This window comes from Cyanistes caeruleus, unplaced genomic scaffold (genome assembly GCF_971803275.1).
Source record: "Cyanistes caeruleus unplaced genomic scaffold, bCyaCae1.hap1.1 HAP1_SCAFFOLD_89, whole genome shotgun sequence".
NCBI classification, from domain to species: domain Eukaryota; kingdom Metazoa; phylum Chordata; class Aves; order Passeriformes; family Paridae; genus Cyanistes; species Cyanistes caeruleus.
The window spans coordinates 110,811-135,670 of record NW_028255894.1 but is presented as its reverse complement, the minus strand read 5'-3'; the positions used below and the strand labels follow the sequence as shown (position 1 = coordinate 135,670).

Below are 24,860 nucleotides of genomic sequence, written 5' to 3'. Positions count from 1 at the left end.
AAATAAGGGGCCGGGTGTGCCTCAACCCCACTGGGACACCCAGAAGCTTCCAAAAAAGGTCTGGTTTTTACTTTACTCTTCTAACACTGTTGCAGAAGGTTATTTTTCTCTTTTGATTATAGACAACAGGGGGATGAGAGAAGCAGAAGAGGAATTGTAATCCCAGAATCACAGAACATTCGGAGTTGAAATGGACACACGAGAATCTGCAAAGTAATGTTGGAACATTTACAGAGATGCCAGAATTGTAAGTTTGGGTGCTCAGTCTCTCTGCTGGAAGCCTCCTAAACAGCCTAAATGCACTGCTCTGATATTGTCATTGGTATCTGGGGCTCTCAGGGAGGCTCTGGCATCTGCAGCAGCTGAGTCAGGCCCTGCCCTTGGGATTGCTGCCAGGCAGGTGTGTCCATGGGAATGGGGTGTCCCAGCTTCCCTGTGACCTGTGGGGCTGTGGGCAAAGCAGTCCATGGGAAAGGGGAATGAGCTGAGCCCCCTCCCTGAGATCCCATCATGGGCACACCTGGGGATCTCCTTGCTGTGTCCTTCCAAGCTCTGAGCTGCCCTCCTGGCTGCAAATCTGTGCCAGAGCCTCTCAGAGTTCCCTGAATGTCCCACGGGGAAGGGCAGAGATGCCACAGCTGAGGAAATGCTGTTGGCTCTGCCAAGGGAGCCATGAGTGTCCTTGGCAGAGGGGGGTGCTGAGACCTTGCCCAGAGACCTTTAGAGAGGGTGAGACATTCAGGGATCCCTCTGCTCTGGGCAGGGTCTGGTTTATGCCAGGGTGACACAGGAGTGTGACTGTGCTCTGATTCCAGCCAAAGGTGCAAACCCAGGGCAGTTGGGAACAAGCCCATCCAGCCCCTCACCTTCCCTAAGCCACAGGGAATACTTTGCCTCTCACATCTCTCAGTGGGAAACTCTGAGTGCAGCAGAAATGCTGGGGATTTCTGACCTCAGAGAACCAGGAATGATTTGTGGGTAGGAAAAGAATTCCTAAAACAAACTCCTACCACCTCTTTCCTTTACAAGTGTTGTGCAGATGCTACCAAGCCCTTCTGCATTAGAAGTGATTCCCCTGAATATACCCTGAATTTCCAGCCTTGTCACTCTGCCGCATGGCCACAAACCCAGGCCAGCAGGGCAGGGATGGCTCCTGGAGAGTCCCCAGGCACAGGCCTGGCTGCTCCTGGTACACACAGACAGCACAGCTGGAGCTCAGTCAGGGACCTGGGTGAAGATTTTCCCAGAGCAGGAACAAGGCTGGGTGACTCCCAGCCTCTCCTGATTTGTCACTGCTCTTTTTCTTCATGAACAGGTCTCCATGTGCAGCCACAGCAAATGTCCAACAGCCACTTCCTCCTGCTGGCATTGGCAGACACGCGGCAGCTGCAGCTCCTGCACTTCTGCCTCTTCCTGGGCATCTCCCTGGCTGCCCTCCTGGGCAACGGCCTCATCATCAGCGCCGTAGCCTGCAGCCACCACCTGCACAGCCCCATGTTCTTCTTCCTGCTCAACCTGGCCCTCACTGACCTGGGCTCCATCTGCACCACTGTGCCCAAAGCCATGCACAATTCCCTCTGGGACACCAGACACATCTCCTACACAGGATGTGCTGCACAGCTCTTTTTCCTTCTCTTCTTCCTTGGAGCAGAGCTTTCCCTCCTGACCATCATGTGCTACGACCGCTACGTGTCCATCTGCAAACCCCTGCACTACGGGACCCTCCTGGGCAGCAGAGCTTGTGCCCACATGGCAGCAGCTGCCTGGGCCAGTGCCTTTCTCAATGCTCTCATGCACACGGCCAATACATTTTCCCTGCCCCTGTGCCAAGGCAATGACCTGGACCAGTTCTTCTGTGAAATCCCACACATCCTCAAGCTCTCCTGCTCAAACGCAAACCTCAGGGAACTTGGGCTCATTGCAGTCAGTGCCTGTGTGGTACTTGGCTCTTTTGTGTTCATTGTTTTCTCCTATGTGCAGATCTTCAGGGCTGTGCTGAGGATCCCCTCTGAGCAGGGACAGCACAAAGCCTTTTCCACCTGTCTCCCTCACCTGGCTGTGGTCTCTCTGTTCATCAGCACTGCAGCATTTGCTTACCTGAAGCCCCCCTCCATCTCCTCCCCATCGCTGGATCTGGCAGTGTCAGTTCTGTACTCGGTGGTGCCTCCAGCCCTGAACCCCCTCATCTACAGCCTGAGGAACCAGGAGCTCAAGGCTGCAGTGTGGACACTGATGACTGGATGGTTTCGGGAACATTAAACTGCTGGCCAGTTTCTCCAAATCACTTGTAGTAAAAGTAATCTTTGATAATTCTTAGTGGTTTCATATTGGATGTTTTCTTTGTTTTACTTTTTAGAACTTCTCCACAATAAAATATCATTGTTCCTGTCATTTCTCATTTTGTTTCTCTCTCCGTCCTCCCTGTTGCCACAGACTGTGTCAAAGAGGGGCTGCACTCTTGCTGGCTTTAAAGGAACTAAAGGATCTCCCAGCAAAGTTTTCTCCAGAGATGCCCCTTTTGTTCCCTTCTCTGGAGCTGCAGCAGCAGTGTCTGTGTGCAGAGCTGGGGGCAGATCAGTGCTGGCACAGCAGCTGTGCCCAGGAGCTGCAGCACTTGGTGTTGCCAGTGCTGCTCCCGTGCCACTGCCCCGCTGCCCTCCTGGCCCTGGTGTTGCTGCAGGGCCTGAGTGCTCTCGGGGCCGGGCACAGCCCTGGGGGTGGCAGTGCCGGGGCTGCAGCAGGGACAGGCCATGGGCACTGCTGGGGCAGCGCTGACGCCTCAGGGCAGGGCCTGGGGGCTCCAGGCTCCTTGCCCAGGCTCTCTCAAGAACACGGCCAGGCCAAAGCTCAGCACAGAAAACCCCCGTGAGCAGCCCCAGGCTGGCCGTGGGCAGGCTGGGGGCAAACAGCATGGCTGGGGCTCTGCAAGGTCCCTGGGGGAGATGGGAAGGAGCAGCAGAGCAGGGGCTGATCCATCCCCACTGCGCTGGACACCCCAGGGCAGCGTCCCAGAGTGTCCTCATGGAGCTGCCAACAACATCCCCCCTGTGCAGCCCTGGCCTCTCCCCCAGCTCAGAGAGGTGCCGCATCCTTGCAGGCACAGACACGGCAGCACTGGCTCAGGAGCCCCTGTTTGCACTGCCCAGAGCAGGCGTCAGCACCCCCATGGTGCTGCTGTGGGGAGATGAACCTGAGGGAGCACAAATGCCATCAGCCCCTGGGGCCAGGCAGGGCTGGGGGATGGGAGGGAAACCACTCAGGTTTGTCATCGCCTCTGAAGTCACACAGAAAATTTGTTCCCATGAGCTGTGAGTTTCCTGTGTCACTGCAGACCTTGTTGCTCAGAGCCAGGGCTGCCTGGCAGCCACCCCCAAACTGCCCTGAGCATTTCCTTGGCTTCCCCTTTGCTTTCTTTACTCTTCCTGCTCCAGATTTCCTATTCATTTTGATTAATAACCCCAGCTCCCTCATCTGCTCCTCACAGGACTTGTGCTCCAGACCCCTCACCAGCCTTGTTGCCCTTCTCTGGACACGCTCCAGCCACTCCATGGCCTTCCTAAATTGGGGGCCCAGAACTGGACACAGCACTCGAGGTGCTGCCCAACCAGTGCAGAGTAGAGGGGAGGAATCCCTGCCCTGCTCCTGCTGGCCACACTGTTCCTGATCCAGGCCAGGGGCCATTGGCCTCCTTGGCCACCTGGGCACACTGCTGGCTCATGCCCAGCCTGCTGTCCATCAGTGCCCCAGCTCCCTTTCTGCCTGGCTGCTGTCCAGCCACTCTGTCCCCAGCCTGTAGCACTGCAGGGGTTGTTGGGGCCAAAGTGCAGGACCTGGCACTTGGACTTGTTAAACCTCACCTTGTTGGATTTGGGCCCTGGATCCAGCCTGTCCAGCTCCTTGTGCAGAGCCCTCCTACCCTGCAGCACATCAACACTCCCAGCCAACCTGGTGTCACCACGGTTCCATGGGGCCCTGGAGTGTCACAATGGTCTCCAGGATTCCATGAGGACTCCCAGCAATCCAATTTTGGATCATACTGGGAGTGGCTGGACTCATACTGGGAGTATCTGAGAATGACTGGGAACACACCATGCACATCATCCCCCATACTGGGGGTGACTGGGAGCAACTGGGAGCATGCTGGGAGCCAATGGCATCATACTGGGACTGACTGGGTTGATCTAGCCAGAGGCAACTGGGACCATCCTGGGAGTGCTGCCTTGTGACAAGGATCATACTGGAGCTTACTGGGCTCATACTGGTGTTGAAAGGGAACAACTGGGATCTCTGAACACCAAAGGTACCTTTCCTGCTCACTGAAGAAGGAGCTTCCCAGTATCCATGTGTGAGGGGACCTTCACCTGAACCAGATGCTGTTAGGAGAAAAAGCTGCCTGTGCTGGAAAATCCCACACAACAAGTCAATGCCAAGAGAGCATTTTGCTTTCACAACTTCCCTCCTGGAGCCAGTCCTTTTGGATCACACAGCAAGCAAGAGAACAGCACAAAATACAAGGCTGTGTCCAGTTTTTGGCTGGATCAGCAAACAGAAGGAGGAGTGCCAGGTTATACTGGCACAGACTCTTCTCCTCTGGGGAACAGAACCCCCCCAGGCTCCATTCCAAATGCTGTGCACACCCTGCTGGCTACAAACAACCCCTTCTTTAAGAAGTTGTTGGCAGGAGCTCTCCCAAATAAATGGCATCTTAATGGCAATTTTCTTTCAAAATCACCTCTGTTCCAAAGGAAGAACAGAAAGCCCACAGCAATCCCAAAGGCACATATGGTGCACCTGGGGAAATCCTCGACTTAGGGGCCCAGTGGGTTAAAAAATACCCATCAGAAGCCCCAGAGTGCTGAGTGCAAACTGCAGCAACCACTTGCTGGATCATTTTGGCTGTGCTGCACACACCTGCAGACTGTCTGTCCCCCTGCCAGGACAGAAGGACACCCATCAGGGGCTGGGCTGGCTGCTGAGAATGCCTCGGGCAGGAGGATCCTCAGGCAATGAGCAGGTGCCCAGAGCCGCTCTGACACTGAGGCCTCTGTGCCCCACAGCAACGGGAACACCACAAGGACACGGCAATGTTCCTGTGACATCACAGCAGCAGCTCCCCCAAAAACCGCCTGGAAGGTTCTCCTGGGTCACCAAGGAGCACAAAGGATCCTCAGAGGGCACAACCTATTGCTCAAGGGATCCAAGAGGAACTCAGAAAATGCAGCAAATGAGGACACCCCACAGCCCAGCCTGAACACTGAGAAGGAACAAAGATGTGACCAAACCAATGGAAACACAACTTTTGGTCACTGATGCTTCTGACTAAAACCAGCAAGGCTTGTTTCATCTGGGATCTTTGTTCTAGTTCTAGAAACAAGCAAGGTTCTCTACTTTCAATGTCCAGAAAGCAGGAACTTGGGGGAAAGAAGGCTGAGAGTGCCAAAGCCTTGTGTGACTCCTTGGACATCCTGTGGCTGAGGGTGTCCAAGGCAATGGAGTCACAAGCGGGGTCCCTGCCCTCCCCACTGACAGCTGCCATCTCTCCTTCAGCCCCACACGTGTCTCCAACAACCTCCTGTCAAGGGCCTCCATCCACACATTCCATCACCAGCCACAGATCCTCATCCACGAGGTCACCCAGCATCCCTGAGGCCACAGCAGGGAGTGCTCCTGGCATCTGGTAGAGCACTGTGGCTTTCCTGGGATCCTTCTGGTGCCTGTGGCTGAGAGGAGTGGGGTGGATGGAACCAGGACGGGTCACAGATCAGCAGCCCCACTGCAAGCAGTGCTTTCTCCTGCTGTGTGGGGACCGTGGGGTGACTGATATTGGGACTCCTCTGGCTTTGGCTCCTGCAGAGCACACAGTGGCTCAGACACTGGGCTGAGGGAAGGGGTGCCATGGAAACCCAGCACAGGCATTTCTCTTTGGAGAGGGGGTTCTGCAGGGAGAAGGGAGAAGAAGAGACTTTCCTGTCTGCTGAGATTCCCCCTCCTCCTTCAGCAGCCATTCCACAGTCCATCAGTACCAGAGTTCATAGGATCACTTCCATGCCAGGGAGCACAAGGCACTCAAAACTGAACCCTGCCAGAGCCCAGCCCTGCCTGCCCATTTGGAGGGTGTGGGGGAATGGAATTTCAGCAGGAGCTGACCCACAATGATACTTTGCCACTGGTGGGTTTCTCACAGCCTTAGAAGGAGTTTGAGATCTCTGTCCCCAACACCTGCTCACCCTTCAAGTGCACACACGTGCCTGGGGGCAATTCAGGTTCCCTGGAGTGGTGGCTGCTTCCCTTGGAAACAGGAGCTGTTGTCTTTTCCAGTGTGCTTAACTCCCTTCTACCTATTAAAAAGTGGGTGAGTAAAGGAAATTACCCTGGAGAAAGGGGACCAGAAACTGGGAAAAATGAAACATATCTAATTACAAATGACATCTCTTTCATTTATTTCTTTAGTACTAATCTATTACTACAAACAAAAACTTGTTTCTGAGGTGATTGTTGGGATTCGGGGCTTTATTTCTTGTTCTTGTTGTTATTATTATTTATTAGTATTACTTTTCATTGTTAAGACTTTTAAATCTTAGACATGAATAACAATGGCTGGATGTCTCTCACTGGGAAAATTCCCTTGCTTTTCTCACTGGGATTAAACTCTACAATAAACTCAAAGTTGCCAGTGGATTCAAAAGACAGGAAATCCTTTTAATGATGGGTTTGGTGTGGTTTGGAGCTGGGGAAGGGTCTCATCCCTTCCCAGAGGTGCCCCAAGCCCGCTCTGCTGCCACATCTGCACTCGCGGCCCCTCACGGCTGCTCTGCCCTGGGGACATGGTGGGACCCCTCCTGCCAGGGCTGAGGCTCCTCATGGCCCTTCACAGCCCCTCATGGCCCCATAGACCCTCTCATGGCCCCATAGAACCTCTCATGGCCCCATAGAACATCTCTTGGCCCCTCACAGCCCCTCATGGCCCCTCACAGCCCCTCATGGCCCCACAGAACCTCTCATGGCCCCATAGAACCTCTCATTTCCCCTCACGGCCCCTCACTGCCCCAGGGGCTCCTCCCAAAGGAGAAGGGGTCGGGCCCTGCTCACTCTCCTTTTATTTCGGTCCCTTCACAGGGCCGAGTAAAGAAAGGCTGAATGGAGCCTTTCCCCAGCGTTTCCCTCGGGGTTCATTGCGGGCTGAAGCTCTGTGCTGGCGCTGGCCCCAGCACCAACATCCCTGCAGCCCCCAAGGCCTTTGCTGTCCCCCCGTGTCCATTCCCTGTCCCCGAGTCCCGCCCGGCTCTGGCAGCAGCAGCAGCCGCAGCGCAGCGGGCGCAGGCCCGGCCCGGCCGGGGCTCCCGGCCAGGAGCAGCAGCAGCGCCGGCCCTTCCCACCTGCTCCTGCCTCGGCTTCCCAGGGCTTTTGCCAGGGCAATGCTGGACTACAGCAACAATCCCCCACAAACAGCCCTGATTCCTCAGGGCCCGCCTCTGCTGCCCTCAGCCAGCCCTCAGAGGAAGAAAGGATCGGGTTCCAGCGCTGTTTTCAGCCCTGTTTTACTCACCCTGAGGTGACAGCAGGAGGCTGTTGGTGCCCTGGCCTTGGCAATTGTAGATCCCGGCTGCTCTTGCCCCTCTTCTGCTTGCCACCTGAATTTTAGCAGTACAGCTGCAATTGCCTCTTTCAGTCAGTGCTACCCACTGTGCTTTTGTCACGGGGAACTCAGGATTTTTGTTTCAGGCATCATGATCAGTAGAGATCAAAATGCTCCCAAGTCCCTGAGCACTAAGTCGAGGGGAATTAAAGCCACACAGGTCACATTTGCAGTGCTCAAACACAGCCCTGTTGCTGCTGCTGCTGCTGCTGAAATAGAATCAACTGACAGAGGCCATCACAGAAATTGCCTCTGCAGTGGCAAATAAAATGAAAAAATCCTCCAGGAGAAAGAAAAACCAGAACTTCCCAATTCACTTCATTGTTTCTTCTGAGCAGCAGCAGAGAAAAAGGAACAGGGCACCTTTCAGGCAGCTCCACAAGCTCAGGGTTCTCATTTCTTCGGGAATCTGAGATGCAATTGGCCTTGTTAAAAGGATAAAAGCAAAGGGAATGAATTGGGAATTATTAGGAAAAAATGACCCTTCTTACACACAAAGTTCACCAAGTCATTCCCTGCATTTCTCCTTTTCACATTCTTTCTCTCATCCACTGAGAGCTCCAGCTTATCATGTTCTGCTGCTTATCATCAACTGATTGTGCTCTTGATTTCTCCCAGTGCAAGAGATGTAGAATCATCTCAACTGAACACAGAAACAAACTCCCTCTGTCAGCCCATCTTCATGTTCCAGATCACTTTCCAGATGTCCATGGGGCTGTTGGAATGATGAGCTCTCCACTGCTGGCTGCAGGCTCTGGAGATTCTTTCTCCACATTCAGCCAGGCTTGTATTCCCCAACAATTCCTGGCAGCCCATCATGTTTTCTTTGGGTAGAAGAGGAACAATGAAAACCTCACCAATGGCACAACTCCCCAGTGCACAAGGAAAAGAAAGAACAAGTTGTCAAGTTCTTCAAATATTTGTCCTGCTTTGCTGCAAGAGTTGTGCTGCACTCACAGTGTGGGAAGCCAAGAGAAGCTGCAGCTGGGGGCACATCTTGTGACAGGAGCTGCGCCTTGTTCTCCAGGACAGGTTTTTGGAAAGAACAGACGGGACTGGGGAGAAGATTCTGGGAAAATTGAAACGGCTTTTTTAAGAAATGAAAATAAAATCCAAAGAAACAACCAATATGTTTTTCTCTATTTTTCTCTATTTATTTTTATGTTTCCCTTTTCCATCTTGCACTGTTTCTCCATCGCATTCATTCCAAATGGCTCTCACCTCTAAGATCTGAGACTTGGCAAGTTTTAGACACTGTAAAATACCCTGAGCTATAGCCAGTTTGCCTTGCCCTGTTTTCCTTGGAAAGCAATGCTGGAGACACAAGTGCAGTGCTTGGCTCAGGTACAAATTCTGCATTCAGGGAATGTGCTCAGACGGTGTCTGAGCCTCAGCAGGGACAAGGCACAGCAGCAGCCAAGGGCATTGCTGTGCCCCTGTGCAGGAGTCCAGACTCTGGCTCTTGGCTCAGCAGGGCAAAGTTGCCGTGTTTGGCCAGGCTCAGGGGCTGCCCGGGGAGCGCGGGGCTCGGGGCGGGGCCGAGCGGGCAACGGACAAACGGACACGGGGACAAACGGCCCCGGTGCTTCAGTTGCAGCGGCAGCGGCGGCAGCGGCAGCAGCAGCAGCAGCGGCGAAAGCAGCGACAGGAGCAAATTTATCAATTTCTGTCTCTCTTCTCCCTCTCCCACTGTCCCGCATCCTCTCCCGGTCTCCCTTTTCCTGTGTCCCCTCCTCTTCCAGGTTCTCTCTCCCCGTGCCCGCCCGGGCCATGCCCCCAGCCCGGCCCCGGCCCCGTCCCCGGCCCCGGCCCCGTCCCCGGCCCCGGCCGTCCCTCCGCGGTCTCGCCTCCGCCCAGCTCTGGCTGTGCTGGCTCTGGCTGTGCTGGGCGGGCATCAGTGCCAGGGGCTGGGGCGGCATCGCTGCCCTTTGGCTCCGCCTGGCCGGAGCCCGGCCCCGACCCCGGCCCCGGCCCCGGCCCCGGCCCCGGCCCCGGCCCCGGCTCCTCCCGGGGCCCGCGGAGGACACAGGCGGTGCGGCCGCTGCCGCCGCCTCCGCTGCGGCTTCCCCGGCCCGAGCTCCGCCGCTGTCGCGTTCCAATGAGGGAACGCCTGCGGGTGCCCGGCCCGGGGAGCTCGGGGAGCGCTCGGGGGCCGTTCCTGGCCCCGGGCCGAGCACTGACGGCCGCGTCTCTTCCCCAGGGAAGGCGCAGCAGGCCCTGCAGCAGCGCTACCGAGTGGGGTCACTGCTGGGGCGCGGCGGCTTTGGCAGAGTTTTTGCGGCCACTCGGCTCTCGGACGGACTCCCGGTGAGCAGAGGGGCCGGCGGCGGGCGGAGGAGGAGGAGGGGGCGGAGGAGGAGGATGGGGCTGGACACGGTGGGCGGTGAGCTGAATCCGCTGTTCCCTTTGGCTTGCAGGTGGCCATCAAAAAGGTGCCACGGAACCGCGTCCGGCACTGGGGCGAGCTGGTGAGTGAGTGAGCGGGGCCAGCGGCAGAAGCCGGGCCGTGCCGGACGGGGATGAGCCGGGGCCCGGCAGGGTGGGAGCCGCCAGGACACCTGGAGGGAGAGCGGGCGTGGGGCCAGCGGAGGGCACAGAGCATCCCGGGCTGGCTGAGGGCTTCCCGAGCCCTGGCACGGCCTCAGCCCCACTGACGGCACCGTGCTCCTCCCGCAGCCCGACGGCACCAGCGCACCCCTGGAGATAGTGCTGCTGGACAAGGTGTCCACAGGCTTCCCCGGTGTGGTGCAGCTGCTGGAATGGTTTCAGCTCCCCAACACCATCGTGATGGTGCTGGAGCGCCCGGAGCGGTGTCAGGACCTGCGGCGTTTCATTCGGGCACGGAGGTTCCTGTCCGAGGAAGAGGCGCGGGAGCTGTTCCAGCAGGTGCTGGCGGCCGTGCGGCACTGCACCAGCTGCGGGGTCCTGCACCGAGATATCAAACCTGAGAACGTCTTGGTAGACCTGGACACCGGCGAGGCAAAACTGATTGACTTCGGCTGTGGCACCTACCTGCAGGACACAGCCTACACTCAGTTTGCAGGTGAGCCCACACAGGGGCAGGCTCCCGGTCCTGGCATCTCCTGGCCCAACCTGGGTGTGGCAGGAGGGATTCTCCCTTTGGCTGCCAGTCACAGGACTGAGTCTTCAGCCAAGTTGCTTCTGAGCAGAACTGGGTGGGGACCCATCTTCCAGCCCTGCTGGCAGCCTTTGCCTGCCACTCTGCCCAGGACTGGGGCTGGGGCTGGGGCAGCCAGCCTGACAAAACCCCCGTGGGTGGGAGTAGCAGAGAGGGGGAGCCAGAACCTGTGCACCAGCTGGTTTGGTGTGCAGGTGAGAATGGGCTTGGACTGCTCTGCTCACCTGATTTGCCTTGGTTCAAGATATTTTTTGGGCAATGTCAGCAGGGAGGATGTGGGTGTGGTTTTTCCCCAGCACTGAGTGGGTATTTCCCTTTGTGTGTCATGGTCGGGCCTTGCCAGGGTTTCTGCTGCCCTCTTCCAGCACCAGTGGCTTCTTTTCCAACCCCAAGTTTGTACCCAAGTCCCAGGCGCTGGCGAGAGGGCAGCAGGTCACCCCGTGTGCCACTGGGGCAGCCCCCACATGCCCAGGGATGCTGGGGCCAGGCTCTGGGAGCAGCAGCATCCCCCTGATGAGCTCCATCCATATTCCATAGGAACACCGTCATACAGCCCCCCGGAATGGAACGACTTTGGGTGGTACCATGGCGAGGCAGCGACCGTCTGGTCCCTGGGCATCCTGCTGCACGAGATGGTCTGCGGGGAGCACCCTTTCAGGAGGGGCAGGAGCATCAGATGGGGCCAGCTCCCGCTGCCACAACGGCTCTCCCAAGGTGGATCCTCATCCCTGGGCACGGGGGGAACACCAGTGTTGGGAGACAGCCTCGGGCTCGTGAGCATCCCGCTCTGGCAGCTGCTGAGGAGGTGGCACATGTCCTGCTCTCCTGCTCTCCTCCAAAACAAAGAATTGATGGGAAAGTTTAGGCCCAGCTCTGAGCACATCCAGCGTGGCCTGGGCACGGGAATAGTGGGGCAAAGCCGACAGGAGCCTTCTCCAACTCACCAGTGGTTTGTGGTTTCTCTCCCCAGACTGCCAGATTCTGATCAGGTGGTGTTTATCCCTGAACTCCTTGGACAGGCCCTCATTAGAAGACCTGTCCTGTGATCCCTGGATGCAGGATATTCATCAGCCCTAGAAGAAGGGAGAGAGCCACAGGCACATTGATGCAGGGACCTGGTAAGTTACAGCTCCACACATGCCCTGGCAATCAGCAGCAAAGAAACCCAGACTTAATTGTCCTGCCTGTGTCACTGCACTGGGGTCATCGAATGGGAACACACAGCCCTTGTGCTGGAGCTGAGCTGCTCTGCCCAGCACTGGTGGGCACCATCTGAGCTGGTTTTGCTTGTCCTGCTTCACTGACAGCCGGGCCCTGGGCAGAATCCTGACAGCCTGGTGTCACCCCAGGGAAGAAGGAGCCCCTGGAGAAGCTGTACCAGGTGGGGCTGCTGCTGCTGCTGGAGACATGGAGGACAGCAGCAAGGATGACAACCTCTTCCTCCACCTGGCCAGGGGGAGCTGGCGATGATGGACTTTGATTCTGGCACCTTCTTCAAAGCCAGGCTCCACAGGGAATTTTCAGGTAAGTCCAAACCCAGGGGGATGCTCCCAGATTTGTGCATTGGCCGGGAACCAAAGGTTTCCCCTTTGCTGGGGCAGATGCAGCTGATTCCTCAGTGGCTGCCCAGCTGGTTTTTGGCAGGGCTGGGGACGTGGGCTGGGGTGGATACGAAATGGGAGTGGGATCCTGGCCCTGCCAACAGCCCCCAGCACCCACCGTGCCCCGGGCTGGGGCTGGGGCAGCCAGCCCGACACAAACAAACCCCCATGGCAGGAGCACAGGTGGGACTCCAGAACCTGAGCACAGCTGCTTTGCTGTGCAGGCAAGGAAGGGCTTGGGCTGCTCCACTCCCCTGCTTTGCTTTGGGATCACCGTGATTTTGGGGGACAGTGCAGGGGGAAAGGGAGAAAGCATGGGCTTCCCTCACCCATGGGTGGGTTTTTCCCCAGAATGTAGGGGTTGGGCCTTCCTCAAGCTCCTGACAGAGATAAGATTTTTTACCATTTTTCTTGTTTCCCCTTTTTGTCTGTGACCTATTTTCATTAATTTGTTGTTTGTTTTTCTAAAGGAAGCGTTCCAGGTGGGGTCCAGTCTGGATCAGGAAGTGCTTGGGACCAGCTGTGGCGTGGATGGGCTGTGCCCTTGGAGAAGACTGAGGACATCGTTTGGGACCAGCTTTTCTTGTGGCAGCGGATGGTGTGAGGTGGGTCCTCATCTCCTTGGCATGGGTGGGACAAGAGCTTTTGGGAGATGGCAGCGGGCACAGGAGCATCCCGCTCTGGGCAGCTGCTGAGGGGCTGGATCTGCCGTGGCTGGCTGCAGGCTGGGCACATGTCCTGCCCTCCTGCTCTGCTCCCCAAGGCAGCAGTGATGGGCAGCTCTGGGCCCAGCTCTGAGCACGGCCAGCATGGCCTGGGCACCGCGGCTGGCTGGGACAAGGGGACAGGAGCCTTCAGCTGACGGGCGGTTTCTGCTTTCTCTCCTTGCAGCCGGGCTCTGCGGATGCTGAGGCTGCTCTGGGCTCTGCCAGGGCTCTGCTGGGCTCAGCACCGGGCCGGGATCAGCCAAAGAAGAAACGCTGTGACCTGCAGCAGAGACTTGAGCATTTTGGCAATGCAGCTCAAGTCTGCACAGTGTCCACCTCCAAGGGAAAACATGACACCCCCCAAAAATTAAACTTGTTCCATGACTTCTGAAATGAAATCCATCTGGGATGACCCCAAATGACATTTTTTCATTTTGCTCAAGCTGTAGCTCAGCCCTTCTCTGAACAGTTCTGTCCCCACACCTGCCTTTTACTTCACAACTGCTCCCTCCTTTCCCCCAGTGAGTTCCCAGCCCATCACAGTCTCCATCACACTGCAGCCTTCCTTGATGCCCCTCAGCACGAGGAAGGCCAAGCCCCAGTCTCAGGGACTCATCCTGTCACTGGCTGAAGAACAGCAATGTTTCAGAAGTCTGGTGGGAGTTTAGTGTCTTTCAGAGCTGCTCTCCAGCCCTTAGCTCTCCTCACTGCTGAGTTCTCACTCCCTTTTCCTCATCCATCAGGATGAGCTCCGTGAATCCCCCTGTGATAAATGGAAATGATTCATGTTAACTAAATTGTAACTTTCTGGAAAGTTATTATTTGAAATTAGTTATTATTAGAAGCAATCAAGTGAATTAGTGTTACAAAGCAGATGTACCCCTTTACAGATGTTACATGTTAAAATTAAGATAGGGGATGTAGTTTTGAGATAAGAAATGTCCCAAGAGAAAACTGACCATGAGAAAGATAAAGTTGGAACGACTTTAGGCGTAGGGCCTGAACACTATGAAGGGTAAGACTAATTAGTGGAGCACGATGCTCACTTACATAACACAATGTTTAGTATACACACACAGCCTGTGAGGTTATCCAGAGGACAACGAGGATGAGTGTAAGCCTTCATCAAAAGACCACCAAATGAAGACTGAAGACCCCCTAGCAACAAGTGAAACATGCACCATGAAGAATAGTGATGTAAAATTAAAGCATCATAAATTGGAGGAGACTTACTGGAAACATGAATGAATATAAGCATACAGTATATAAGTTTAGTTTGAATTGCTTTGTTTTGTACCTGAGGCAGGGTGAGAAGCCCTCGCCATAGCCCGGTCAGTTTTGCTTATGCTTTAATCATAATTACTGGCAAGCTATATTCATATATATGTATATATGTATATATATTTTTTCATATATATATATATATGTATATATATATGAATATATTCACTAAATTGTACTCTTTTATTAAATTGTATTCTTTCTATATCAAATTGCTATTTAATCCACTAAATTGTATTCTTTTATTAAATTGTATTCTTGTATTCAATTCACTAAATTGTATAATTTTTTTTCTTGTTGTTAAACTGCTGTTAATTTAATAGCTTTAGTTGTCCAAATTTCAATTTCATTTATGACACTGCCCTTGGGTGAGTTACAGCCACAGCGAGAGGGAGGAGGAGATGATCCCACCCATGGCTGCTGCTGGGTCCAGACATTTGCTGAGATAAAGCTGAGCCAGAGCTTCAGCATCTCCCCCAAAATCACAGAATCACAGAATGCCTTGGCTTGGAAGAGACCTTAAAGTTCATCTCATTCCACCCCCTGCCATGGCAGGGACACCTTCCACTATCCCAGGCTGCTCCAAGCCCCATCCAACCTGGCCTTGGACACTTCCAGGGATCCAGGGGCAGCCACAGCTTCTGTGGGCAAGCTCTGATCTCTGCCCAGGTGAGCAGGGACAGGAGCCGAGGGAACGGCTGGAGCTGGGCCAGGGCAGGGCTGGGCTGGAGATGAGCAAAAGCTTCTTCCCCCCCAGGGGGCTGGGGCAGTGCCCAGGCTCCCCAGGGAATGGGCACGGCCCCGAGGCTGCCGCAGCTCCAGGAGCCTTTGGCCAGCGCTGCCAGGGATGCACAGGCTGCGATTGTTGGGGTGTCTGTGCAGGGCCGGGGGCTGCACTCCATGATCCCAATGGGTCCCAGATGCCAGCTCAGCCCCTTGTGCAACTCTCACCCTTGGGCTCAGCCTTTGTGTCCCCTGGAGGCGCTGGCAGAGCTGATGGGGTGGGGCAGGAGCGGGGCAGCCCCAGCGTTCCCCTGGCAGTGACAGCACAGCCGGGCCAGCAGCCCCAGCGTTCCCCTGGCAGTGACAGCACAGCCGGGCCAGCAGCCCCAGCGTTCCCCTGGCAGTGACAGCACAGCCGGGCCAGCAGCCCCAGCGTTCCCCTGGCAGTGACAGCACAGCCGGGCCAGCAGCCCCAGCGTTCCCCTGGCAGTGACAGCACAGCCGGGCCAGCAGCCCCAGCGTTCCCCTGGCAGTGACAGCACAGCCGGGCCAGCAGCCCCAGCGTTCCCCTGGCAGTGACAGCACAGCCGGGCCAGCAGCCCCAGCGTTCCCCTGGCAGTGACAGCACAGCCGGGCCAGCAGCCCCAGCGTTCCCTCCCTGGAGACGCTCCAAGGGAAGCGGCCAGAGCCGCGTCCAGTCAGCGGAACTGAGCGGCCACTGAGCACCCCCGGCCTGGGCTGCTGTGGATTCCTCTGCACACAGCTCGGGGAAGGTGCCCTTGGCCACCCCCACAGTGCCACAGACAAGTGTCACACACAGTTACAGAGCTCTGCACACAGCTCACAGGAGCAGTTAATTTAAAAAAAAAAAAAAAAACAACAAAAAAACCACCAGGAGAAAGAGAACTCCTACCTAGCAGAGCTGTTCCACCCTTCAGTTGAGACACCTGCATGCACACAAGACCTGGGGCTACAAAAAATGAGGCTTTATTGGCACATTTGCAGGAAAAACGGGTTTAGGACAGGCTATCAGCAGAACTGTTCTCAGCTGGGTGAAAAAGGCCCCTTTGGCAGTTGCAGGGCCATTGAAAATGCAGACCCTCAGGCCATGGGGGAGAAAAGGGCTCTGGATTCCCCTCCCCTGACACACAAACCCTGCTCCCAGGCTGCTCCCCACACAGGATTCTACTGGAGGACTGTGGAAAGCTGAGAGTTGGCTCTGGCTTCTTCATGTTCCTTGTCCTAAAGCTGCCTGGGAGAAGAAATTTAGGGTCAACTCCACTGGCACAATCCCTCCTGGCCCAGGGCACAGCCCCAGGAAGGTCTTTGCTCCTCCCTCGGCCCTCCCTGAGGAGGCTGGCAGGGCTGGCAGGTTTATGGCATTTGTCCTTGCTGCCCCTCACATCCCACTGCCCCACAAAGAGCCCCGAGCCACCCGTGAGGGACAGGCCCTGCTGGGCCAGGCCTGGGCTCAGGGCTTGGCCTTTCTGCTTCCTCCAACCCAGCCAGGCCTGGCTCAGCATTGCAGTTCCTGTGCTGTGCCCCAAGCTCGCTCGGGCCCTGCTGGAAAGGGACCTGAGGTACCTCCATCCCCTCGGGCAGTGCATGGGAGAAAACAACAAACTTCTCAGGAGGATGGGAACAAACTTTCAGCTGCAAACTTTAGAGAATGAGGTACTCGGAAAATCATAAAGCTGCATGCAATTAGAGGAAATCACTTCACTAAGCACTGACTGAGCCAACTCGTCCAACCCATCCAACTTCAAGCTATCCAGATTTTGAAAACTGGAAGTCAGGAGAAGCGAGAGAGGGACAGAGATCCACAGTCAGCCTTGGATCCAGCGCCATCTCAGCTGCTGTGAGCTCCAGGGCCGTGGCACATGTCAGTGTCACACCCGTGTCACAGCGTCACCTGCTCTGCTCCCTCTCCCAGCTGGGGTTTTTGGGGTGCCAGGGGCTTGGCAGCCACTTTGGGGCTGGAGCAGAGGCTGCAGTGGCTGGGCTGGGGCAGTGACCGCCCCACACAGGCAGAACTTGCTCTGCCCCCAAACACACCCTGGAGATGTCTGGGGCCATTCATCATTTCTCTGCTCTCCAGCGCTGAGGCAACGCACTCTGGCTACAGCTCTGAGCTCGTGCCCATGGCAACCAGCCCTGGCAATGGGGCTCCATGGAGCTGCTCTCAGGAGCCCCCAAAGAGTTGGGGAGTGCCCCAAAACCTCCTTAGAAATGTGAGATACCTTAAAATCTCTTTGGGAACATCCAAATATCCAAAACTCACTAACGGGTTTCCCCTCCATTCATCATCCCCAAACTTTGGCTGTCTCATTGCAGACCCCACCCCACCTCCCCAATCCCAACCCCAACCCGTCCCATCCCTGCTGGACATCAAGACCCCCTTCCCAAGCTCTATTTCCCCCATTTCACACCTCCCAAACTCCATCCCACCCATCCTGCCCCACCCAATGCCCATCTCACCCCTCCTGATCTGCATCCCACTTCACCCAATCCCCTTCCAACCCCATTCCACCTGATGCCTTCAGAAGGCTGACCTAGAACAGAGGCTGGACAGAGTTAAGAATGAAGTTTATTAAAAGAATTTAAATACACCTTGGGCAGTACAAGAGCCAGGCCTACACCCAAGATGGACCAAAAATGGTCAGAAAAATGGACAAGTCTCACATTTTTAGAAGTTTAGGTCCATCTGGATATTGCAGTCTGTTCACTGTCCAATTACAGCTTCAGATGATGAAGTCCCATCCTTCTTGTTTTCTCTCTTCAGTCCACCTTTGTTCATGCTTCTGGGCCTGAAACTTCTAACGACTGTCCTTGGTATCAAGCTAGAAAAGGAATTGTTTTGTCTACCTACTCTGTGAAGAGAGCTCACTAACACTTAATAGGAAGTTCCAAACTGTAAACCCAGGCAGTGCAGAATATGAAAGATGAAAGCTAAAACTTAAGGCAACACACCCTGAGGGGCTGTAGAATCCAGGAATTCTGGGTGGGAATGAGTAGAATTCAGTGGCATTGAGTGCTTTTGAGGTGACAGATTGAACCCTCTCATCTCTTTGAGTGACAAGAAATGAAAACTACAACAGATAGCACCACAATCCCCAAGTCCTCCCAAGTATCTCTTTTAATCCCAGATTCCCTTAAAGCAGTAGAAAGTGAGGCTTTAGATGCCTTTGATGAATTTGCAGACTTTTACCCCAGTTTTGTCTGTTTTAAAGGGATGAAAATGAATCAAAAGATAGAACCAAAATAAAATGGCCACCAGCCCAGTGTGTACCCAACACAGATCACTGGGAATGTGGGTCATCAGGGCTCTGCCCAACGTGGGTCCTCTGGTGGGGGATGGAGCCAGGGAACCGCACGAAGCTCTTCTTGCACTTGGGGCACTCACAGGGCTTCCCTTACCGGTGCCTCTGTTGGTGTTGGGTCAAGGCAGAGCTCCTGGAGAAGCTCTTCCCACACTGGGGACACTCGTAGGGCCTCTCCCCAGTGTGGATGCGCCGGTGCCTGATGAGGGTGGAGTTGTGCTTGAAGCCCTTCCTGCAGTCAGGGCAGCGGAAGGGCCTCTCATCCGTGTGAATCCGCTGGTGCCTGAGGAGAGTGGAGCTGGTCTGAAACCTCTTCCCACACTCGGAGCACTCGTAGGGCCTCTCCCCAGTGTGGATCATCTGGTGGAGGGTCAGTTGGTACCTCCATCTGAAGGTCATCTCACATTCCCCACACTCATAGGGACGTTCCCCAGTGTGGATCCTCTGGTGGAGGATCAGGCTGTTGCTGTGGCTGAAGCTCTTCCCACATTCCCCACACTCGTAGGGCCTCTCCCCAGTGTGGATGCGCCGGTGCCTGATGAGGTTGGAGTTGTGCTTGAAGCCCTCCCCACAGTCAGGGCAGCAGAAGGGCCTCTCATCCGTGTGAATCCGCTGGTGCACGAGGAGAGTGAAGCTGGTCTGAAACCTCTTCCCACACTCAGGACACTCGTAGGGCCTCTCCCCAGTGTGGATGCGCTGGTGGATGATGAGGTGGGAGCTGCAGCTGAAGCCCTTCCCACATTCCCCACACTCGTAGGCCCATTCCCCAGTGTGGATCATCTGGTGGCAGATCAGGCTGTTGCTGTGGCTGAAGCTCTTCCCACACTCCAAGCACTTGTAGGGCTTCTCCCCATCCTGAAGCTGCTCATGGACCACCAGCTCAGAGCCCTGCCTGGATCTCTGGCCGCCTTCCCAGCACAGGGTGGGTCTTTCCTCCTCAGAGCATCCTGGGATGGGTTTGGAGCCCCTTCTCCTGTGGGATCTCTGGGGATTTTCCTCACCGCTGGATTCCTGCACTGTGGTACCGCTGAAAACGGCCTCTTCTACGAGGTTCTGCCGTGGGGATTTGTCCTCCCTGGTCTCCATCCTCAGCTCCTTGTCTGGGGGAGGAAGGACAAGGAGAGGATGGGATTTGCCTCCGTGCCAGAGGGAAGGGGAAGGAGATCCCCCCAGTGCGTCCCCGGCAGGACGGCGTCGGCAGCGGGGTTGTCCTGCAGCCGGGGGCCAGGCTGGGCTGGGAGATGGAGCAGGAGAGAGGGGGAAAGGGGCACTGACTTCCTCCTCACCTGCCTGGGTGTCCTGGTGCATCTTCCTCACAGCTGCCTCCTCCATCCAGCCAAAAGTCTGGGAATGAGAAATCCATGTTTGGGGAGAAATACAATTCATGTGCACATTGGAATAGGGGGTTCCTCCTGCCCAAGTCCATCTCTAGAAATCACAAGCCTTCCATAAAAACCTCCCAAACACCAAGATTCAGCCCTGAAATTGCCTCCCAGGAGTTCCCCATCTCTAGTCTCTCCTGTTTGGGGTTCAAGGGTTCCCCCCTGTCCCAGCTGCTGGGAGTCAAGCTTGTACTGGGGACAACCTGTCTGCTCGGTCCCTGCCCTCCCCAGGCTGCTGGGAGTGCCAGGAATCCGAAAAGTTCCCCGTTTCCATCTCCCCACTTAAGGATGGTGAGACCCCCCAATGTCCCCCCAAGTAGGATTTTCCGCTCAGCTTTGGAGTTCCACATTCTCCAAACATCCCTGCCCGCAAAATAAACCCAACCCAGGGACCCCCCCAGGATATCCGGGCAAAGCTCTCACTCCCCCATCACCTGTGGGATGGTGGGTGATGATCCCACAGGAGGGGGCTATGAATTCAGGGAGTGCTCGACCTTGTGGTTCCTTCTCCTTTCCCTGATCCTCCTTTGTCCCTCCTCTTCCTCCCTCTCCTCCCCTTCCATCCTTCCTCCTCCTCTTCCTCCCTAACCCCACCTCCTTCTCCTACTTCCATCCCTTCTCTCTCTCCTTCTTCCTCCCTCCTCTTCCATCCCTCCTCCTCCTCCCCCAGGAGCAGTGACACCCTCGGTGCCCCGTTCCCAAACCCCTCACAGCCCACAGCAGGAGTGGGGATGGAGCCGGGACAGGTCGGGATGGGCAGCGCGGGGCTCTCCGCTGCTCCCACCCGCTGGGGACGGGGGGAACCCGGCCCGGGGAAAAGGAGAGGAAAACTGGGAAAATTGGGGGCTGCAGATCCAACCTGGGGCTGGCTGGGGACCCTGGCTGGGGACTGCCAGCCCTTGGGGCTCCTCTGGGGAGATGTGGGAGGGGGGAACACAGAGAGGGCTGGGGGATCCCAGGAGTGGCAGCACTGGCAGGGACTGGTTTGGACTGGGATCATCCTGTGATCACACTGGCAATGACTGGAACTGTATTGGATGTGTACTGACATCTATATGATGTCACAACTTTATGATGTGTACTGACATCACACTGGGATCATACTGGGAGCAGCTGGGCCCATGCTGAGGGGCACTGGGATCCCACTGAGGGTGACTGGAATCATACTGGGATTGACTGGGAGTGGCTGGGAACAACTGGGATCATGCTGAGAGCAACTGGGAGGAGCTGGGAATGACTGGGAGCGTGCTGGGGCTGACTGGGATATACTGGGAGAGATAGGGAGTCCCAGGGATCACACTGGAGGCTACTGGGGTCACAGTGGCACTGCCAGGGAGCAACTGGGGGCCACTGGCCTCATACTGGGAGTGACTGGGATTAGACTGGGAGTGTGAAGGAAACTGGAAAATTGGGGAAAAAACGAAAAAAAACCCAGGATAAATTCAAGGAAAATGGAAGGGAAAATTCAGGGAAAAACCAGAAAAGTATCAGGGTGAAATCCAAAAACATCAGGGGAAAATCAGGAAAAAATTGGGAAAAATTTGGGAAAAATGGGAAAATTTGAAAAAATTGGGGAAAACCAGGAAAAATTTGGGGGGAAAAAAAGAGAAAACTCAAGGAAAAAATGGGAAAAAATTGGGGAAAAAAGTCAGGAAAAGAAAGTGGAAAAAAATTTGGGAAAAATCAGAAAAAATGGGGGAAAAATCAGGAATAACCAGGGAAAATTGGAAAGAATATTGGGGAAATCAGGAAAAAAATTGGGAAAGAACTTGGAAAAATTGGGGAAGATCCATAAAAGAAAGAGGAATAAAATCTGGAAAGAAATAGGAAAAATCACAGGAAAAATCAGGTAAAAACTAGGAAAATTTGAGAAGAAATTGGGAAAAAGCTAGAAACGAATTGGAAAAGGAAAAGAGAAGAATCAGAAAAAAGTGGGAAATACATGAAAAAAATTGTGAAAAATTTTGAGAAATCAGGGAAAATATCAGGAAAAGAAAGCCAAAAAGACCCTGGGAAAAATCAGGAAAAAATTAGGAAAAATATTGGAAAAATGAAGGAAAAACCAAAAATATTTGAGAAAAAAAATTGCAAAAAAAATCTGGAAAATAATTGGGAAAAAATCAGAGAAAAAATGTGGAAAAAAAGGAAAATCACGGGAAAATCAGGGAAATGAAATGGAAAAGGATAAAAATATCTGGAAAAATCAGAAAAAAGATAATGAAAAAAAATCAGGAAAGAATTGAGGAAAACCAGAAAAATTAGGGAAAGGATAAGGGAAAAATCTGGAAAAAAATGGGAAAAAAAGGAAAAAACACAAAAATCAAGGAAAAGTTTGAGAAAAAAAAAGGGAAAAATTGGAAAAAAAAAATCAGGAAAATAAAAAAAAATCATTGAAAATATTATGAAAAAAAATAAGGGAAAATCAGGAAAAATATTGAGAAAAAATTGGGTAAAATCAAGAAAAGAGGGAAGAAACCTGGAAAAAATTAGGGAAAATCAGTAAAAAAATTAGGAAATACAGGGAAAAATCAGGGACAAATTGTGAAAAAAATTGGGGAACGATGAGGAATAAATTGCGAAAAGAAGAGGGAAAAGTCAGGAAAAAACGGGGAAAAATCAAGAAAAAAATTTAGGAAAAGAATTGGGAAAAAACAGGGAAAAATCAGAAAAAGAAAGAGGAAGAAGACTGGGAAAAAACTGGGGAAAATCAAGGAAACAAATCAAGGAAAAAATCAGGAAAAGAAAGTGAGGGAAAAAACTTTGGAAAAATGGGAAAAAAATTGGAAAAAAACCAAGAAATATCAAGGAAACAAACAGGAAAAAATCAGGAAAAATTAGGAAAAAAAAGGGGAAATATTGGGACAAATCAGAGGGAAAAATCAGGAAAAAAATTTTAAAAATATTCGAGAAAAATTGTTTGGAAAATGAGGAAAAAAATCAGGAAAAGAAAAAGGGAATAAAACCTGAAAAAAATCAGGGAAAAAAATAAAAAAAAAAAAAAAGAAAAAGAAAAAAATTGCAGGAAAATCAGGAAAAGAAAATGGGTAAAACAGGGGAAAAAATCGTGGAAAAAAATGGGAAAAACAGAAAAATTACAGAAAAATTGGAGAAAAAGTTGGGAAAAAGACAGAAAACTTTGGGAAAAGAAGAGGAAAAAATCAGGAAAAAATGGGGAAAAAAATGGGAAAAATTCAGGGGAAAATGAGGGAAAAATCAGGAAAAAATAAGAAAAAAAACAAAGAGAGAAAAAAATTGGGGAAAATCAGGAAAAGAACAGGATGAAATCCCCCTATCCCATTTTTCCATGGAATTTTGGGAATTGCGTGCCTGGGAGGTTGTAGAAGAATTTCCAGATCTGGGAATCCAGGGAGAGGGGAAAGGTGGAATTTCAGATGAGCTGGTCAAAATTTTTGGGAAGGTTGATAGCCTGGTCCTCTTCCAGCTTCCAGAATGTTCAGATGAATCCCACGCCTCCTTCCAGCTGGAAATCATGGAAAAATCACGGGAAAGCTGTGATTCAAATTCATGGAGTTTTGCCCCCAAAGCACCCTTTTTTCCCACCAAAATTTCTATTTATCCCCCAAATTTCAATTTTTGAGATAATTAAATGGCGAAGATAATGGGAAATGGGGAAAAATAAGATAGAAATTGAGGAAGAATGGGGAAAAGTTGGGGAAACTAGAAAAATATGGGGGAAAAGTGAGAAAAATGGGAGGAAAAATGGAGCAAAATAGAGGAAAATAGGGAAAAATGGGGAAAAAATAGGGAAAAAATGGGATAAAAATAGGAAAAATTTGAGGAAAATGAGATGGAAATGGAGGAAAAATTGGGAAAAATGGGAGAAAGAAAGGGAAGAAAATTAGGATAAAATTGTGGAAAAATGAGATAAAACCAGGATAAAAATGGGGGGGGGGGAAATAAGGAAAACTGGGATAAAAATGGGAATAAAAATGGTAAAGACGAGGCAAAAATGGGGGAAAAATGGTAGAAATTGGGGAAAATAGGAGTAAACATGGGGAAAAAACTGGGAGGAAATGGAGCAAAAATAGGGTAAAATGGGGAAATAATAGATTAAAAACGGAAAAAAAAATAGGAAAACATAAGGAACGATTTGAGTAAAAATGGAGGAAAAATAGGAAAAAAATCAGAAAAACTGGGAAAAAATGAGGACAAATGAGATAAAAAAAGGGAAATTGAGGGAAAAAGGAAAAAAAAGGGGGGAAATTGGGGAAAAATAAAAAATAGGATAAAAATTGGGAAAATTGTTATGAAAATGAGGAAAAATTAGAAAAAATAGAGCAAAAATGGGATAAAAATCTGGAAAATGGGATAAAATGGAGACAAATTGTACTCTAATAGGGAATGACTGGGAGTGATTTGGCTTATTGTGGGGATCACAGGAAACTGGAGGCACACGGGGTGAGCAACTGGGCAATGCTGGGAGCAGCCACTGCCGGCACCGGGAGCCCCGAACCCCTTTCCCGGCCATGCCGGACCCGCATCCCCCCGGCCCCTCTGCCGGGGCTCTGCCGCCACCGCCACCGGGACCCCCCAAAAACACCTCCCGGGGACCCCCGGGGTGCCCCCGAGGGGCATCTGCGGCTCGGCTCTGGAGCCCTGCCATCCCCAAACATCCCCCCCAAAAACCCCAAAGCCAGGGAGCCCCGGGGGATTTGGGGCGAGCTCCCCCTCCCCGGGCACCTGCGGGATGGGGGGCGATGGTCCCGAAGGAGCTGCAGATGCAGAGAGCGGGGAGCGCAGGTGGAGCCTCCTCTGCCTGCTCCAGCTCTTCCTCTGCCTGCTCCAGCTCTTCCTCCTCCTCTGTCCCTCCTCTTCCTCTCCCTCTGTCCCTCCTCTGTCCCTGGGCGTGGTTCGGAGCCCTCGGGTGAGCGGGGCCGGGCCGGGACACGATGGGAAAGGGCTGGGTCCCCCCCAAACCGAGCTGGGGGCAGCGGAGCTTTGGGGGAACAATGGGAACGGGGCGGGACAGGGGAACAGGGGGAGGTGGGAGCACTGAGGGTCCCCCAGTTCACCCCAGGAGCCCCAAGCCCCGTCCCAGGCCCCCCAGTTC

The 24,860-nt window shown here is 53.4% G+C and overlaps 2 protein-coding genes across 2 annotated transcripts in view; both read right to left on the bottom strand.

The window, feature by feature from the left end:
* LOC147646604 (uncharacterized) overlaps positions 1-24,860 on the bottom strand; it is a 518,783-nt gene that overhangs the window by 486,060 nt on the left and 7,863 nt on the right. The window lies entirely within an intron of this gene.
* On the bottom strand, positions 17,657-23,361 carry LOC147646605 (uncharacterized). The gene is made up of 3 exons (XM_086873198.1): positions 23,117-23,361; positions 19,694-19,751; positions 17,657-19,507 (listed from the first exon to the last, which is right to left on the bottom strand). Exons 1-3 carry the CDS (start codon positions 23,279-23,281, stop codon positions 18,501-18,503), a joined length of 1,230 nt encoding a protein of 409 aa, XP_086729324.1. The 5' UTR covers positions 23,282-23,361; the 3' UTR covers positions 17,657-18,500.

Bases quoted from the DNA above. Each gene is read 5' to 3' on its own strand.
- LOC147646605 (XM_086873198.1), bottom strand. From the start codon at position 23,281: ATGATTTCCAGCTGGAAGGAGGCGTGGGATTCATCTGAACATTCTGGA. The intron at 19,752-23,116 runs GCACGCAATTCC...TCTCATTCCCAG, and splicing joins ATTCTTCTACAACCTCCCAG to ACTTTTGGCTGGATGGAGGA. The intron at 19,508-19,693 runs GTGAGGAGGAAG...TTCCTCCCCCAG, and splicing joins GCACCAGGACACCCAGGCAG to ACAAGGAGCTGAGGATGGAG.